The sequence below is a fragment of the Triturus cristatus genome, chromosome 3_2 (genome assembly GCF_964204655.1).
Source record: "Triturus cristatus chromosome 3_2, aTriCri1.1, whole genome shotgun sequence".
NCBI lineage: Eukaryota > Metazoa > Chordata > Amphibia > Caudata > Salamandridae > Triturus > Triturus cristatus.
The window spans coordinates 300,500,760-300,515,548 of record NC_140584.1 but is presented as its reverse complement, the minus strand read 5'-3'; the positions used below and the strand labels follow the sequence as shown (position 1 = coordinate 300,515,548).

Here is a 14,789-nt window from a genome sequence, read left to right as displayed (position 1 = left end):
CTGAAACAGGAGTATGTGTGGAGATCCTAAAATAGCAGGTAGATTGTAATTGAGGCCTCTTGTAAGATGTAATATACAGAAAAGTCTTTGTAATAATGGTGGTCTCCATTTGCAGCTGACCTGACTTTTCATGTTTCGTGTGAGTTAATTGTTCTGTGTTGTTTGTTTTTATACTTGTGTTTCATTTGCAATAGAAAACACGGAGTTTATTGGTGGTTGTAATGATTTTATTGACAATTTCATAAAATGATTACATTAAGTAAAGACAAACTTAAGCTTAAAGACTACAGACCTGATTTAAAGTCAGTGTTAATTAAAAGTCCTCCAATCTTCAGGGGAAGGGAAAACTTCAGAGGAGAACATACAGGCAGAATTTCCGCAACAATATTGTTCTTATGATGGAGACATTGCAAAGGTTTTTATATTACTATGCTTCTAAAGTAGCCCCTGTGCTAAGAAATTACAAGGTTGTGAAGTAACTGAGCTCCTTGCTTCAATGACTGATTGTCCAGCTGCTTCCTGCTAAGAAGTTTGTTCCATCAGATTTTCACTTTAGGACTCCACGGTTTATCTTGGAATTACTCAACCAACCTAGAAAAGATGAGTCAGTCAGGGCATTCATCCAGTATATATTAGATTAAGAGCAAAATGAGACAATTAATACTCTTCATGTATAAAGATATTGTATATTACAGCAATATTAACATTACCAGGTTCAAAACCCACATGCAGGATGGAATATGTCATTGGGCATTTTCGCCGCGGACCCTGTGACTCTGCTCCTGTCAATAACTCCCTGTGATTACCCTCCCTCTTGGGTAACAGAACCTAAATATTTGGTATTACTACTAAAAATACTCGTTCAGTTTAAATAAAACAATTTGGATATATTTTTACAAGTTATTAGTAATGAGTGTATGCATGTGGAAGGGTTAAATAGCCCTTCCTTTGAAAAAAAAAAAGGATAGGTAAAATGTACAAATTCCATATTCAATTAACTCTTCGAATGTGTGAAATGAAGATTTATATAGTGTAACAGCGATCTCAAGTGGTGTCCTAGGGGACTAATAGTAATCGCACAGCGTCAGATGTAAGCGTATCTCATTCCTTCTAAAAAACGTAATGTAACATTAAAAGCCTGTGGACCTTTCTGGCCACATGTCCCTCCTGGGATCTATGAGGCCCCCAGGACAGGAAGTTGTTCCCTATCAATCTCAGGGACATGAGGACCGGTAAACCTAAAGCATAATATGAGCCATGGATGAAGGGGTGATGTGTGGTGCATGCAGTGTCCCACGAGCTTTAAACAACGTAGGCCTTTGTTTCTACCTGGATTTTTTGGGCAGTGTGGAGTCGGCTTCAGTTGTTTTCAAAATGAACACATATAAACATTTTGTGTGCAAGCTACTTTATTGTGGGTAAATATAAAGGGCATGAGTGCCACTTCGAAGAGGGCAAATAAAAAAAAACATTTCAAAGAGATGGAGGCCACCTAGGGCCAACCTTCTCTAGATATGTATATATAGGCCCTTATTTGGTGATTCGCAGGCAAACGAGGCCCTGCCAGCTTCTTCACCTGCGAGATTATGGAGAGTGGGATTAGGTCCTAATCCCCTGTTCCTTGAGATCTGCTCACAGTCGGTAACACAAGCTATTGCAGTTGTAGAGGCTTCCCTCGTTGCCCTTATTCTACCAGAGAAACTGAATTATCACTGGCTGGATGATGCCATGCCTTTGAAGACAACTTCCCTTCTCTCACTGTAGTGATTTCCCTTTATTGCCCACTGTAGGTCTCCCCTTTGCTAGCCTAACTGCACACATTGTAGGCCGCTTTCCTAAACAGAATCCCTGCAACATCACCACCTCATTAGGGTACGTACTAAGGAATGTATATATTGTGTAGCTTTGTACAGAGCTGAAATAGACAGCCATCACTGATTTGCTAAGAAAATGCCCAGAATTAGTGTCGTCTTCATGTCAGTATCCACCCAGCATAAAGTTGGGAACGGACTGGTGTTCAGCCTATCTGTCGGGTTTGTGGCCTTAATGTGGCGACACAACATGGTTGCCTGTTTACTCAGCTTTGACACCCCAATCCAGGTAGCATCCTCTGAGGGGTGTATGGTTGAGACCCCAAGGGAAACACTAGCCGGTGTCTTAGGATGGAGCTGAGGTGTTTAAGCCTGGCTTTTTGACTACCTTACGGTCACTGTTTTGTCCCCTCCCTACTATGACCCTTCGTCAGCAGGGTCTTCCCATGAATATTGCTGCGAGGAGGCTAAAGCACCAGCCGTCCTGTCATCTTTCTTTCCAGCAGACACTTAGCTTCCAAATGCCCCATTGAACACCAGCATCCAATCACTGGTCGCCAGGGAAACCTCCAGTTATCCCACCCCTATTAAGTGGTGTGTAACATTGACACCAAAGGGAGCCAACCGGAGCATGCACTGGTCAATAACCTTCCTCATACCTAAAGCCACACCGTGACCAAGTCACAGCATTCACCTGACCAACCTCTACCTGTCATTCGACAGGAAGCTTTAGCAGACCCTCACTATGGCTTTGCTGTGACCCATAATTTGAAGAGCTCTGCCCTGTATCCATGGAAGGGGTCAGGGGTGAGCCTTTGGTGAGCACCAATCCTTGAGCTTCCACCATCACAAGCTACAAAGAACGCCACTGGGCATCTCCGACTCAGACTTCTGTCCAAGTTTTTAGACCTTCTTCAGGCACGAATTTCTAACGCCATCGGCTTTAAAGCCGATGCCACAGACCGTGTTCCTCGGTGGTGAGTAACTAGCGTGAAATGAGTGCAAAAGGTTATATTTGTGCAATGAAATACATTATCATTACATAAACGTGTAAATAGTTATGTTATAATAAACCCAGCCCATACATTGTCGAATGATGAGCAATTTACAACGTTATCCAGAAGGTACACTTGAGAAAGATCTCACAGCTTCTGATTACAACCAACTAGAATGCAGGAGTAAAAGATGCAGAGCCACACAGCCCACTGGCATGCTTCGGATTCCCACGGGTTTCCCCATTGCAGAATTACCTTGGGAAGATTAAAATAGGCAACTTACTTTTTTTCCCGTCTTGTCTGACTTGCCTGTCATCTTTATTATAACATATTCATCACAAATACAGCAGCACCACCAACAGCAGCACCAACGTAGGCCCCTCCAGTTGTTGCTCCTGTAACAAAATGGATTCTCCCATCAAAGAAGCACTAAAGGGCACTGGAGCAAGTGACGAGCACTGGTGGAAGAGTTGACGTCATAGAAAGCGGAACTAATAAGGGGTGGTGGTGAACAGCACTGATTTAGCAAGCATTAAAAATGCAATAGTCTCGCCTTTCATTAAGTTAAAGCCATTTGCTTTGCTATACAATACCATTAGCAAAGCAAATGGCTTTAACTTAATCAAAGGCAAGACCTATTGCATTTTCAATGCTTGTTCTATTCGTGTAACTCTCCCATGTCCTCTCCCCCTACAGTCCTTGCCAAACATCCCTTCTACCTGCACCTGCAACTATCCTTAGTGAGGGCCGAGCAGCCTTAATCTGCTCTGTAAAGCCTCGTCCACCCGGTAGCACCCCTTGTCGTCCATCTGCTCTACGCAGCTAGTTGTTTCTTTACATCAGAGCTCTTGCCTCCTTCTACTCCACTTCTTTAAGTTGCACCCACCTTCTTATCCCCCGCCCGCGTGACTCCGCTTTGGGTTTAAATGGATTTCGTCCTTGTCTTTCATGCACCTGTCTAATGTTCCTCCTATCGTAGCTGTGCTGGCAGCTTCTTGCACCTTCCTCCTTGCCCTGACTCCTTCAGACGACATGGGTCTGTGCTGTGCATGCCCACCTCTTCCAAATGTGTCTGCATTTAATTCTTCCTTCATCACTGGGGCGCACAGCTGCGGTTTGTCAGCAGTGGTGTGTCAGCAGTGTAGTGCACAGCAGTGGTGTGTCAGCAGCAGTGGTGTGTCAGCAGTGGTGTGTCAGCAGTGAAGTGCACAGCAGTGGTGTGTCAGCAGTGAGGCGCACAGTAGTGGCATGTCAGCAGTGGTGTGTCAGCAGTGGTGTGTCAGCAGTGGTGTGTCAGCAGTGAAGTGCACAGCAGTGGTGTGTCAGCAGTGAGGCAACAGCAGTGGTGTGTCAGCAGTGAAGTGCACAGCAGTGTTGTGTCAGCAGTGGCATGTCTGCAGTGGTGTGTCAGCAGTGAAGTGCACAGCAGTGGTGTGTCAGCAGTGACGTGCACAGCAGTGGTGTGTCAGCAGTGACGTGCACAGCAGTGGTGTGTCAGCAGCGAAGTGCACAGCAGTGGTGTGTCAGCAGCGAAGTGCACAGCAGTGGAGTGTCAGCAGTGAAGTACATGGCAGTGGTGTTTCAGCAGTGAGGTGTCAGCAGTGGCGTGTACAGAAGGGGTGTGTCAACAGTGGCGTGTCAGCACTGGGGTACACAGAAAGGGTGTGTCAACAGTGGCGTGTCAGCAGTGGGATGCACAGCAGTGGCATGTCAGAAGTGAGGCACACAGCAGTGGTGTGTCAGCAGTGGTGTGTCAGCAGTGGTGTGTCAGCAGTGAAGTGCACAGCAGTGGAGTGTCAGCAGTGGTGTGTCAGCAGCGGTGTGTCAGCAGTGAGGTGCACAGCAGTGGTGTGTCAGCAGTGGAGTGCACAGCAGTGGTGTGTGAGCAGTGGTGTGTGAGCAGTGGTGTGTCTGCAGTGGTGTGTCAGCAGTGAAGTGCACAGCAGTGAGGCACACAGCAGTGGTGTGTCAGCAGTGGCATGTCAGCAGTGGTGTGTCAGCAGTGAAGTGCACAGAAGTGGTGTGTCAGCAGTGAGGCACACAGCAGTGGTGTGTCAGCAGTGGCGTGTCAGCAGTGGCATGTCAGCAGTGGTGTGTCAGCAGTGAGGTACACAGCAGTGGCCTGTCAGCAGTGGTGTGTCAGCAGTGAGGTGCATAGCAGTGGCATGTCAGCAGTGAGGCCCACAGCAGTGGTGTGTCAGTAATGGTGTGTCAGCAGTGGTGTGTCAGCAGTGGCGTGTCAGCAGTGGCGTGTACGCAGTGAGGCGCACAGCAGTGGTGTGTCAGCAGTGGAGTGCACAGCAGTGGTGTGTCAGCAGTGGTGTGTCAGCAGTGAAGTGCACAGCAGTGGTGTGTCGGCAGTGGCGAACACAGCAGTGGTGTATCAGCAGTGGCGTGTCAGCAGTGGTGTGTCAGCAGTGGCATGTCAGCAGTGGTTTGTCAGCAGTGAAGTGCAAAGGAGTGTGTGTCAACAGTGGCGTGCACAGAAGGTGTGTGTCAACAGTGGCATGTCAGCACTGGGGTACACAGTAGGGGTGTGTCAACAGTGGCGTGTCAGCAGTGGAATGCACAGCAATGGCATGTCAGAAGTGAGGCACACAGCAGTGGTGTGTCAGCAGTGCACAGCAGTGGTGTGTCAGCAGTGAGGTGCACACAGTGGCGTCTCAGCAGTGAATTGTCAGCAGTGAGGCACACAGCAGTGGTGTGTCAGTAGTGGCGTGTCAGCAGTGGTGTGTCAGCAGTGAGACACACAGCAGTGGTGTGTCAGCAGTGCACAGCAGTGGCGTGTCAGCAGTGATGTGTCAGCAGTGAGGAACACAGCAGTGGTGTGTCAGTAGTGGCGTGTCAGCAGTGGTGTGTCAGTAGTGAGACACACAGCAGTGGTGTGTCAGCATTGGAGTGTCAGCAGTGGTGTGTCAGAAGTGAAGTGCACAGCAGTGGTGTGTCAGCAGTGAGGTGCACAACAGTGGCCTGTCAGCAGTGGGATGCATAGAAGGAGTGTGTCAGCATTGTGGGGCCCAGCAGTGGCTTGCTAGCAATGAGGTGCATAGCAGTGGCATGTAAGCAGTGAGGCACACAGCAGTGGCGTGTCAGCAGTGGTGTGTCACCAGTGAAGTGCACAGCAGTGGTGTGTCAGCAGTGGAGTGCACAGCAGTGGTGTGTGAGCAGTGGTGTGTCAGCAGTGATGTGCTCAGCAGTGAGGCACACAGCAGTAGTGTGTCAGCAGTGGCACATCAGCAGAGGTGTGTCAGCAGTGAAGTGCACAGAAGTGGTGTGTCAGCAGTGAGGCGCACAGCAGTGGTGCATCAGCAGTGGCGTGTCAGCAGTGGTGTGTCAGCAGTGAGGTACACAGCAGTGGCCTGTCAGCCATGGAGTGCACAGCAGTGGTGTGTCAGTAGTGGTGTGTCAGCAGTGGAGTGCACAGCAGTGGTGTGTCTGCAGTGATGAACACAGCAGTGATGCGTCAGCAGTGGTGTGTCAGCAGTGGTGCACACAGCAGTGGTGTGTCAGCAGTGGCATGTCAGCAGTGGTTTGTCAGCAGTGAAATGCACAGAAGTGGTGTGTCAACAGTGAGGCACACAGCAGTGGTATGTCAGCAGTGAGGCGCACAACAGTTGCGTGTCAGCAGTGGGGTGCACAGAAGGGGTCAGCAGCAATGTATCAGCAGTGATGTGTCAGCAACAGCGTCAGCAGTGATGTGCCAGCAGCAATTTGTGAGCAGTGGTGTGTCAGCAGCGGCATGTCAACAGCGGCATGTCAGCAGCGGCGTGTCAGCAGTGGCGTGTCGGCAGCGGCGTATTGGCAGCAGCATGTCAGCAGCGGCATGTCAGCAGCGGCATGTCAGCAGCGGCGTGTCAGCAGCGTTGTGTCAGCAGCGTTGTGTCTGCAGTGGCGTGTCAGCAGCGGTGTGTCAGCAGCGATGAGTCAGCAGCGGTGTGTCAGCAGCGATGAGTCAGCAGCGGTGTGTCAGCAGCAGCATGTCAGCAGCAGCATGTCAGCAGCGGCGTGTCAGCAGCGGAGTGTCAGCAGCGGCGTGTCAGCAGCGGCGTGTCAGCCGCGGTGTGTCCGCAGCGGTGTGTCCGCAGCAGTGTGTCAGCAGCGGCGTGTCAGCAGCGATGGTGTCAGCAGTGATGTGTCAGCAGTGGTGTGTCAGCAGCGGAGTGTCAGCAGCGGCATGTCAGTAGTGGTGGGTCAGCAGTGGTGTCAGCAGCAGCGTGTCAGCAGTGGTGTGTCAGCAGTGGTGTCAGCAATGGCGTGTCAGCAGTGGTGTGTCAGCAGTGGTATGTCAGCAGTGGCATGTCAGCAGTGGTGTGTCAGCAGTGGTCTCTGCAGCTGCGTGTCAGCAGTGGTGTGTCAGCAGTGGTGTGTCAGCAGTGGCGTGTCAGCAGTGGTCTCAGCAGCGATATGTCAGCAGTGGTGTGTCAGCAGCGGTGTGTCAGCAGCAGTGTGTCAGCAGCGGTGTGTCAGCAGCGGTGTGTCAGCAGCGGTGTCAGCAGCGTCATGTCAGCAGTGGTGTGTCAGCAGTGGTGTGTCAGCAATGGTGTGTCAGCAGCAGCATGTCGGCAGCGGCGTGTCAGCAGCAGAGTGTCGGCAGCGGTGTGTCAGCAGCGGCGTGTCAGCAGCGGCGTGTCAGCAGCGGCATGTCAGCAGTGGCGTGTCAGCAGTGGTGTCAGCAGCAGCATGTCAGCAGCGGCGTGTCAACAGCGGTGTGGCAGCAGCGGTGTGGCAGCAGCGGTGTGTCAGCAGTGGTGTTTCAGCAGCGGTGTGTCAGCAGCGGTGTGTCAGCAGCGATGTGTCAGCAGTGGGTTGTCAGCAGTGGGTTGTCAGCAGTGGGTTGTCAACAGTGGTGTGTCTGCAGTAGTGTGTCAGCAGCGATGTGTCAGCAGTTGTGTGCCAGCAGTTGTGTGGCAACAGTGATGTGTCCGCAGCGGTGTGTCAGCAGCGGCGTGTCAGCAGTGTTGTGTCAGCAGGAACATGTCAGCAGCGGCATCAGCAGTGATGTATCAGCAGTGGTGTGTCAGCAGCGGCATCAGCAGCGATGTGTCAGAAGCAATGTGTCAGCAGTGGTGTGTCAGCAGCGATGTGTCAGCAGCGATGTGTCAGCAGCAGAGTGTCAGTAGTGGTGTGTCAGCAGTGGTGTGTCAGTCGTGGTGTGTCAGCAGCGGTGTGTCAGCAGTGGTGTCTGCAGCAGCGTCAGCAGTGGTGTGTCAGCAGTGGTGTGTCAGCAGCGGCATGTCAGCAGCGGCGTGTCAGCAGCGGCGTGTCAGCAGTGATGTGTCAGCAGTGGTGTGTCAGCAGTGGTGTGTCAGCAGTAGTGTGTCAGCAGCGGTGTGTCAGCAGCGGTGTGTCAGTGTTTGTGTGCCAGCAGTTGTGTGGCAGCAGTGATGTGTCCGCAGCGGTGTGTCTGCAGCGGCGTGTCAGCAGTGTTGTGTCAGCAGCAACATGTCAGCAGCGGCGTGTCAGCAGTGGCGTGTCAGCAGCGGCGTCAGCAGTGATGTATCAGCAGTGGTGTGTCAGCAGCGGCGTCAGCAGCGATGTGTCAGAAGCGATGTGTCAGCAGTGGTGAGTCAGCAGCGATGTGTCAGCAGCGATGTGTCAGTAGTGGTGTGTCAGCAGCGGTGTGTCAGTTGTGGTGTGTCAGCAGCGGTGTGTCAGCAGTGGTGTCTGCAGCAGCGTGTCAGCAGTGGCGTGTCAGCAGTGGTGTGTCAGCAGTGGTGTGTCAGCAGTGGTGTGTCAGCAGTGGTGTGTCAGCAGTGGTGTGTCAGCAGTGGTGTCAGCAGCAGCGTGTCAGCAGCGACGTGTCAGCAGCGACGTGTCAGCAGCAGCGTGTCAGCAGCAGCGTGTCAGCAGCGGTGTGTCAGCAGTGGTGTCAGCAGTGGCGTGTCAGCAGTGGTGTGTCAGCAGTGGTGTGATAGCAGTGGTGTCAGCAGCGGTGTGTTAGTAGCGATGTGTCAGCAGCGGTGTGATAGCAGTGGTGTGTCAGCAGTGGTGTTACAGCAGCGGCATGTCAGCAGTGGTGTGTCAGCAGTGGTGTGTCAGCAGTGGTGTGTCAGCAGTGGCGTGTCAGCAGTGGCGTGTCAGCAGTGGCTCAGCAGCGATATGTCAGCAGTGGTGTGTAAGCAGTGGTGTGTCAGCAGCGGTGTGTCAGTAGCGGTGTGTCAGCAGCGGTGTGTCAGCAGCGGTGTGTCAGCAGCGGTGTCAGCAGCGTCATGTCAGCAGTGGTGTGTAAGCAGTGATGTGTAAGCAGTGGTGTGTCAGAAGCGGTGTGTCAGCAGCGGTGTCAGCAGCGGTGTCAGCAGCGTCATGTCAGCAGTGGTGTGTCAGCAGCGGTGTGTCAGCAGCAGAGTGTCGGCAGCGGTGTGTCAGCAGCGGCGTGTCAGCAGCGGCGTGTCAGCAGCGGCGTGTCAGCAGTGGCGTGTCAGCAGTGGTGTCAGCAGCGGCATGTCAGCAGCGGCATGTCAGCAGCGGTGTGTCAGCAGTGGTGTGTCAGCAGTGGTGTTTCAGCAGCGGTGTGTCAGCAGCGGTGTGTCAGCAGCGATGTGTCAGCAGCGATGTGTCAGCAGCGATGTGTCAGCAGTGGGTTGTCAGCAGTGGGTTGTCAGCAGTGGGTTGTCAACAGTGGTGTGTCTGCAGTAGTGTGTCAGCAGCAGTGTGTCAGCAGCGATGTGTCAGCAGTTGTGTGCCAGCAGTTGTGTGGCAGCAGTGATGTGTCCGCAGCGGTGTGTCAGCAGCGGCGTGTCAGCAGTGTTGTGTCAGCAGCAACATGTCAGCAGTGGCGTGTCAGCAGTGGAGTGTCAGCAGCGGCATCAGCAGTGATGTATCAGCAGTGGTGTGTCAGCAGCGGCATCAGCAGTGATGTGTCAGAAGCAATGTGTCAGCAGTGGTGTGTCAGCAGCGATGTGTCAGCAGCGATGTGTCAGCAGCGGTGTGTCAGCAGCGGAGTGTCAGTAGTGGTGTGTCAGCAGCGGTGTGTCAGTCGTGGTGTGTCAGCAGCGGTGTATCAGCAGTGGTGTCTGCAGCAGCGTCAGCAGTGGCGTGTCAGCAGTGGCGTGTCAGCAGTGGTGTGTCAGCAGTGGTGTCAGCAGCGGCATGTTAGCAGCGGTGTGTCAGCAGCGGTGTGTCAGCAGCGATGTGTCAGCAGTGGGTTGTCAGCAGTGGTGTGTCAGCAGTAGTGTGTCAGCAGTGGTGTGTCAGCAGCGGTGTGTCAGCAGTTGTGTGCCAGCAGTTGTGTGGCAGCAGTGATGTGTCCGCAGCGGTGTGTCAGCAGCGGCATGTCAGCAGTGTTGTGTCAGCAGCAACATGTCAGCAGCGGCGTGTCAGCAGTGGCGTGTCAGCAGCGGCATCAGCAGTGATGTATCAGCAGTGGTGTGTCAGCAGTGGCGTCAGCAGCGATGTGTCAGAAGCGATGTGTCAGCAGTGGTGAGTCAGCAGCGATGTGTCAGCAGCGATGTGTCAGTAGTGGTGTGTCAGCAGCGGTGTGTCAGTCATGGTGTGTCAGCAGTGGTGTCTGCAGCGGCGTCAGCAGTGGCGTGTCAGCAGTGGTGTGTCAGCAGTGGTGTGTCAGCAGTGGTGTCAGCAGCAGCGTGTCAGCAGCGACGTGTCAGCAGCGACGTGTCAGCAGCGACGTGTCAGCAGCAGCGTGTCAGCAGCGGCGTGTCAGCAGCGGTGTCAGCAGTGGTGTCAGCAGTGGCGTGTCAGCAGTGGTGTGTCAGCAGTAGTGTGATACCAGTGGTGTCAGCAGCGGTGTGTCAGTAGCGATGTGTCAGCAGCGGTGTGATAGCAGCAATGTGTCAGCAGCGATGTGTCAGCAGTGGTGTGTCAGCAGTGGTGTTACAGCAGCGACGTGTCAGCAGTGGTGTGTCAGCGGCGTGTCAGCAGCGGCGTGTCAGCAGTGGTGTGCAGGCAGCGGTGTGTCAGCAGCGGAGTGTGAGCAGCGGTGTGTCAGCAGTGGTGTCAGCAGCGGCGTGTCAGCAGCGATGTGTCAGCAGTGTTGTGTCAGCAGTGGTGTCTCAGCAATGGTGTGTCAGCAGTGGGGTGTCAGCAGTGGTGTCTGCAGCGGCATGTCAGCAGTGGCATGTCAGCAGTGGCGTGTCAGCAGTGGTGTGTCAGCAGCGGCTTGTCAGCAGTGGTGTGTCAGCAGTGGTGTCAGCAGCGGCGTGTACCGGCAGTGCCTACTAGCATGTTCTGCCCCTGTTGGTTGTACTGTCTGGGATTCTGCAGTGCACAGATGCGGGGCTTGTTGAGGAGTCTTTCTGTACATATGCAGTGCATGACGAGAAGACGCCATGCACGTGTGTAGTGCCTGTTAATGAGCTGAGCATACAGACACAGTGAGTGAAAAAGCACGAACAAAAAGTAAGTCAAAGCACTTTAGGAATACTGATAGAAAAAAAGCACAAAAGTGACAGCTCATTTTTTAAAAAGCACGAACACTAAAGTTAAAACAAGCATTGCACATCGAGGGGTGTGGGGCTGAAGCAGGAGAGGCTGTCCGAGTGGCCATTACGAGCGTGTGGACGGCGCTGCAAATGAAAAGAAAAAAGTGCTTACTGTCCTTTAAAGGAGAGCGTGTAAATCCGCCTGTAAAAGATCCAGTCCAGGTGGGCGGGTCCAAAAGTGGACAGGGTGGTAACCAGGAGGGACTAAAAAGCCTCCTGGACAATCAGTTCACCCTGTTTAGCATAATTGGTGACGTCAAATGATGCACACCAATGAAAATTACGGCCGGAGCCCAATTTCAACTTCGCAAACCGTATTGATTACAAGAAGCCTCGCATGGCGAGACCAGGCAATGCGCTGCTAACGCCAGGTGAGACCTAAAAAGGAGCTGTTTGTCACAGTACCTACATATGTTTACAAGGTTCAGCCAAATCCAGGTGCCCTACTAGAACAAGCATTGGCAAAGCCAATAGGTTTCGCCTTTACAACCGAAGAGGCGATCTGTTAGCTTTGCCAATGTTTGTCTGTAAAGTATTGTTTAAAAAAATGTAAAAGGAAAAACTTTTTTAAATACTGGAGGAAAAGGAAACACATTGTTCATGGTATCTCAAATCTGGTCATTGAATGAAATGTTTCCAGTCTTTATGCCTGCAGTAGTTTATTTTTCAAATACTTTTCACTCAAGAAAATCTGAACATAATTGTATTAAGACTAGAGGAAGTGTCAGAATGGAATGCCTAAGGTAGGGCCTGATTTGGAGCCTGGTGTGCGCGTTACTTTGCCACAAATGTGACAGACATCCCGTCCGCCGTATAGTGGTGTAATGATAATTGTGGGAGCCACCCTGCAAGGTACGTGGAGGGGCCCCCTCCGGACTCTTTCAGGAGCTCCCCAGCCAAAGGGCAATGCTGATGGGACCCCCTGGGGCTTGGGCCCCCCCCGCACTGCGGGGGCCTGTGTTACGCCCCTACCGCCGTATTAATGCATTATATCCAAGGCTCCCAGTTTTACATTTTCACACATTTTTACAGAAAATTTATGTCATTAGACAATATATTTCCTTATTGAATTTATTTTTAGAAGCAGAAAAATACTAAAAAGTGGGCATCGGTGGAGCGACTCTCCATGCCGTCATTCATGAATTCCAGGCCAACAGCTGAGCAGATTGACAGCATTGGGAGTTAAAAAAACTGGTTGAGATTTCCTTAAATCAATGCTTATCTCAACATATATTTACTGTATAAAGCTAGTATTTTCATATAGGTGGATTGTTTTATCATATTTGGTGATTTAATGTGTTAACACCGGAAGGGCATCAAAGTATGAATTCTTATTTATCAGTTAAATAAATGTGGAAAATACAAGTTATGACTTAATTTATTCACAAAACAGAAAAAAATATGCAAAAATACCACTAAGATGGCCAAAAAATAAATACGAATACATACAGATGGAAATGTTTAAAACATAAATACCATAAAACGGGGAGCCATAATTATATCCAATGGCACATGTAATATGGCAGATGGGATATCTGTCACGTTTGTAAGAGAGTAATCCATCTGACGAACTCAAATTTAGGCCCTTAGTCTGCACACAATTCAGCCATTTGGTAGTCTGCAGTAGCCAATGGTGTAGGTTTATGGGCCTCAAGGATGATGTTAAGCACACATTTTGCTGTAGACACCATCTGAATGAGTGCAGCAGTGGCCTTTCCCAGAGGAATATGAAAGCCTGTGAGTGCCAAAGCGTGTACTCTCCTGCAATAGGTTATATAACAAAGTCTACTATTCAGCTATGGCCCTGCAAAAATATCCCTGTTGCTGTGCTTTACAAACAAGATGGGAGGGGTAGGGAGTTACACAGCGTGTGGGCCGGGTATTTGAAGTGAAAAGCAGCAGACAGAAAAACACATGGACTCTCAAGGATTGCTGAATGAAAATGAAAAAAGTAGTTGCCTATATGTGAGCAGTGAAAGGGTACAAGTCAGCCAAACAATAAGACTGTAAAGAAGGCATGCACCAGGGGAGAAGCACACACAAGAAAAGGAAGGCAAGACTTCCAATAAGAAACATGCAAATTAGAAGAACACTAGAGCCTTGGTATGCTCTCAAATCTGACTGAGAAGGACTCATATTAGAGATTCTACCAGTTCACACTTGTGCTTCTCTTACCCACGCTCTGCAGCATGGCGACCACTGATCCAGCCGGCACTCCACCACCGTAGGCGATGGCAGTCGTCTTCATCAGAGCAGCTCCCACGGACCCAGCTGCTATACCAGCTGCTGTGAAACCAGCTGCAGCCAATGCAGCAGGGACAGCAACACTGGTAATCCCTGTGCAGAAGAAGAGACCGAGGCCAGTGTTACACGTGCAATCAACGTCACTTCCCTTTACAATGAACTATGCCAAAGTGCCCAAATTACCCATTATTCCAGCCTAAGCACATAACTACCTGTCAACCTAGCTCACCTCTGACCTACAGCCCCTCTGAACGTTCATTCCACCAATGATGCCAACCTACTTAGATATTTCAATGCACCGAAGTCTTCCTCTGCAGAACCTGCGCTACAAAGGTGGAAGTTAGAGGGACTTTGTATTTAAAAACAGAAGGAGCGATTATGCATAACCTCTTTCTCCATTGGTATAAGTGTTCATTAGCTTTTTTCTAAGGATGAAGCTTTGGCACAAAATGGAGGTTGCCCCACCCTGTGTTCTTTGTCTTGAGGTTTCCCCATTCAAATGTTTCTCCTTGTCATCTGTGATCCCCTGGTGCCGGTATCACTACTTGCAAAAAGAGAACATGGCGCTTTGTGGACTTCGAGGCTCCCTGGTCCTCTGCTGCTCCTAGGATTTGTTGTCTCATTTCAATCACTGTAGAATGCTTTGCCATCTCGTCCTTCAGTAGCTGAGTCTTCCTTACAAATGAATCCCCTTTAGGGACTTACAGTTACACCCACAGGTCTCTCGCTCTGGTTATCTGACTCCTTCTTGGGCCTTGCAGCCGTAGACCTGGCCCGGATCCTGAAAGTAAAAGGAGCGCCTTTGCCACTCCCAATGTGGGTGACCATATGAATATTAAAATGCTACATAAACCACCAACCTGTTGCCCCTTGGTGTCTACATTGCTGTGTTGGCCTATAACGCCATGACAGGATGTTTACAGAAAGAGAATAGGGATAATACCTTACCTGCACCCACTGCCATGTAACCAAGCAAAGCCCAAGACATACTGCTTTCCTCCTTCTCCTTCGACTCTAAAAATGAAACACAAAAAAATACTTGCTCATGACTGAAAACTGCAACTTTATCATCATTGTCCCCTCAGAGCCTGATCCCAACCGGCCTGCTAAAATCTGGGGGAAATTGCACACACCCGCTAATTTGACAACAGGCAACGTTCGCAACTAGGTAAATGCACAATGTGTGCCCAATTGCATGTTGGCTATCTTGGAATGGAGACTAACATGCCAACATTGCATGTTTTTCCTCATATCAATGTGGGTTAATCAATGCCTGTGCACTATGTGCTTCTGCGGTTTGC

At 50.8% G+C, this 14,789-nt stretch overlaps 1 protein-coding gene across 1 annotated transcript in view; it reads right to left on the bottom strand.

Annotated features, from left to right (window-relative positions):
- Window positions 1-211: 211 nt before the first annotated feature.
- Window positions 212-14,789, bottom strand: part of LOC146857205 (interferon alpha-inducible protein 6-like) — a 69,377-nt gene continuing 54,799 nt past the window's right edge. Inside the window, exons 2-5 of the mRNA XM_085646811.1 lie at window positions 14,437-14,502; window positions 13,420-13,581; window positions 3,090-3,201; window positions 212-591 (exon numbers count right to left, since the gene is read on the bottom strand). Of these exons, the coding sequence (XP_085502937.1) occupies window positions 3,128-3,201; window positions 13,420-13,581; window positions 14,437-14,476 (276 nt within the window). The 5' untranslated portion in view covers window positions 14,477-14,502 and the 3' untranslated portion in view covers window positions 212-591; window positions 3,090-3,127. The remainder of the gene's footprint in view (window positions 592-3,089; window positions 3,202-13,419; window positions 13,582-14,436; window positions 14,503-14,789) is intronic.